This window comes from Gymnoscopelus microlampas, assembly GCF_963454915.1.
Source record: "Gymnoscopelus microlampas genome assembly, chromosome: 17".
NCBI lineage: Eukaryota > Metazoa > Chordata > Actinopteri > Myctophiformes > Myctophidae > Gymnoscopelus > Gymnoscopelus microlampas.
In genome coordinates, this window is record NC_139954.1 from 18,237,502 (window position 1) to 18,240,001 (window position 2,500).

General features: G+C 47.5%; 2 protein-coding genes across 2 annotated transcripts in view; both read left to right on the forward strand.

The window, feature by feature from the left end:
- LOC311064343 (tyrosine-protein phosphatase non-receptor type 4-like) overlaps positions 1-2,500 on the forward strand; it is a gene marked incomplete at its 3' end in the record, with an annotated part of 77,027 nt that overhangs the window by 70,919 nt on the left and 3,608 nt on the right. The window contains exon 8 of the mRNA XM_084084175.1: positions 1,713-1,801. Within this exon, the coding sequence (XP_083940301.1) occupies positions 1,713-1,801 (89 nt within the window). The remainder of the gene's footprint in view (positions 1-1,712; positions 1,802-2,500) is intronic.
- The window catches only part of LOC311065249 (tyrosine-protein phosphatase non-receptor type 4-like), a 35,757-nt gene continuing 34,974 nt past the window's right edge, over positions 1,718-2,500 (forward strand). The window contains exon 1 of the mRNA XM_084085490.1: positions 1,718-1,801. The gene's annotated coding sequence lies outside the window, so the exon portion shown is untranslated. The remainder of the gene's footprint in view (positions 1,802-2,500) is intronic.

A 2,500-nucleotide genomic window follows, 5' to 3' on the forward strand; every position in this document is an offset into this window, starting at 1 on the left:
TGCTAAATATGTGTTTGTGTGTCTGTGACCTCAATCCAGGCCCCTCCCTCCCTCTTTAACACCCCCTTCCCTCCCCCACCTCCTTCCCCCATTACACCCCTTCCTTATTTTCCCAGTAAGCGTCCAGATTATGCAGCCTGTGTTGTCCACTCTATGTAAACTGCTCTCACTGGGCTCGCCAATTAACCCTCCCCACACATTTCAGTATTGCCACTGCTGTTTTACCCTACTGGCTTGTGAGGAGCACAATCGTTTTGTGTGTTGAAGAAAGTGTAAAGACAATCTTAAAGACAATCTTTTTTTTGTTTTGGTGTCTTTAGCTAGACAGTGCAGTGATACTCAAAGCAGGGGTGAGGGTCGCCCAGTTGGCCCTTCTTTGTATTTGTGTGTGTGTGTGTGTGTGGGGGGGGTTGAATTTATATAATTTAATAACTTTTTATTTATTTTATAGTGTTTGGATATGCTTTTTATTAATCAAATGGAGAATAATTATGTGACGATAACTTACATAGAATAACCCAACAAGGCAATGCGGCAAATTCCATGAGTCACAGTACATCATTCTATAAGCTGATTTATACTTTAAAAGCCGAGTTGGCGAGGGAGCTCGGGTGGCGCAGTGGTAAAGTTCCTGACCACCGCCGCGGAGGTTGTGGGTTCAAATCCACCGCGGTGCATCCGGCTTTGTCGAGCGTCTACACGAACACAATTGGCTCGTGTTCGGGGGGAGGGAAGCCGGGCGGCGAGGGCGATAATTGTCACTGCACGCAATTCTACGGGCTGGGGCGGCACGTGTCAGCAGGGAGTGTTGGGCGGGAGGAGTAGGACGAAGGCTCTACGTCCTCCTGGTGGGGACTCCGTACTGGCGGGTGAGTCTATAGGATACAACAGCAGTGACAACACAGAAATGTGTGTAGGAGTAATCATTTGGCATAACGACTAAATTGGGGAGAAAGAGGGTACATTTTCAGCACGGGACAGTGTATAAATGGAGCATATGCATGCAGTGCACACGCCTGTCCTTGTTTTTAGTGCTCTCATCAACAGTGCTGAGGATCTCTGCCTTATTCATCAGTATTTATTGAGCTTGTCGTCATGAAACTGGCCACAGGATGGATACACACAGCATATACATAGGCCAGAATCAGCGAGTCTCTGTTGTTAGCTTGAATATAGCGATTCCCACATGTTGGCAGTGGTGTTCATTCTCATCTCGGTTTTCTGTAAGTCACACTTTTGTACGGTTGAAGTCAGTGGTGTGTTCTAGTTTTTTTCGGAGGGTATACCATAATTATTCCCTTCACACGCACAACATGCGCTTGTAAATGATATACTCTCTGTGTGGTCACTGAATGAAATGGTTTGTAGACGGTATACGTTTTTTTCCACATTGTCTGGGACGGTGTACCAGATATATAGCGTAACGCGTAGAATACACCCACTGGTTGAAGTGGTCTGTCTGATCTGAGCTCCATCCCCCGCTCAGAGGTTTCAGCATAATCCTGGATTCACTGCTCAAAAGTTCAACAGTGCCACAAAGTATTTATGTATGTCCTTGTTCTCAATTTTGTCTTCCCCGTCTCCTACCCTCTCTCTCTCTCTCTCTCTCTCTCTCTCTCTCTCTCTCTCTCTCTCTCTCTCTCTCTCTCTCTCTCTCTCTCTCTCTCTCTCTCTCCCCCTCTCTCCCTCTCTCCCTCCTTCCATCGTCTCAGGACCAGAGTAACACAGAGATTCTCATTGGGGGTGATGTCAGCAGGGTCGTGATTTACAAGAACAGGGTACGGATCAACTGCTTCCCATGGTGAGTGAAACACACACAATTACAAACGAGAATATATTCCTGGTTTCTTTTGTCGGTTGTGGAGGCTATACAGTAAGGCTGAATTCACACCAGGGGAGGCAGCGATTTCCACTGCTGCATTTTTCCGCTTTGTATATACTGTAAAACATCCAGGTCAGCTGCCAAGTTGAGCCTTTCTGAACTTCGCTGCCTCCTGCTGCAGCGGGGAAAGCTGTGGTCTCTCCTCGACATGAAACTTAGCCGCTTTCTATTCCTCAGTACAGGGATAAAGCTCAATACCATGAGCTTTATCCCACTGGAGAACTCTGAGCGCCGAAGCGTGTTTCTTAGAAATGTGACATTTCCCCTCTGTCTGTCCTCCACTCTCATTTCTCTCTCTCTCTCACTCTCTCTCTCACACACACACACACACACACACACACACACACACACACACACACACACACACACACACACACACACACACACACACACACACACACACACACAGTCCATCCTGCCACCAACTCTTTACAATTCACAGGCAGACCAGCTGCTGTGCCCTGTTGGTTCAGTGGTCAGTTGTGTGTGTGTGTGTGTGTGTGTGTGTGTGTGTGTGTGTGTGTGTGTGTGTGTGTGTGTGTGTGAGAGAGTGCGCACGCATGCTTGTGTGTGTCCAGTCAGACCAAATTTAGAACCCAACAGTGGTGTCCCAAACAG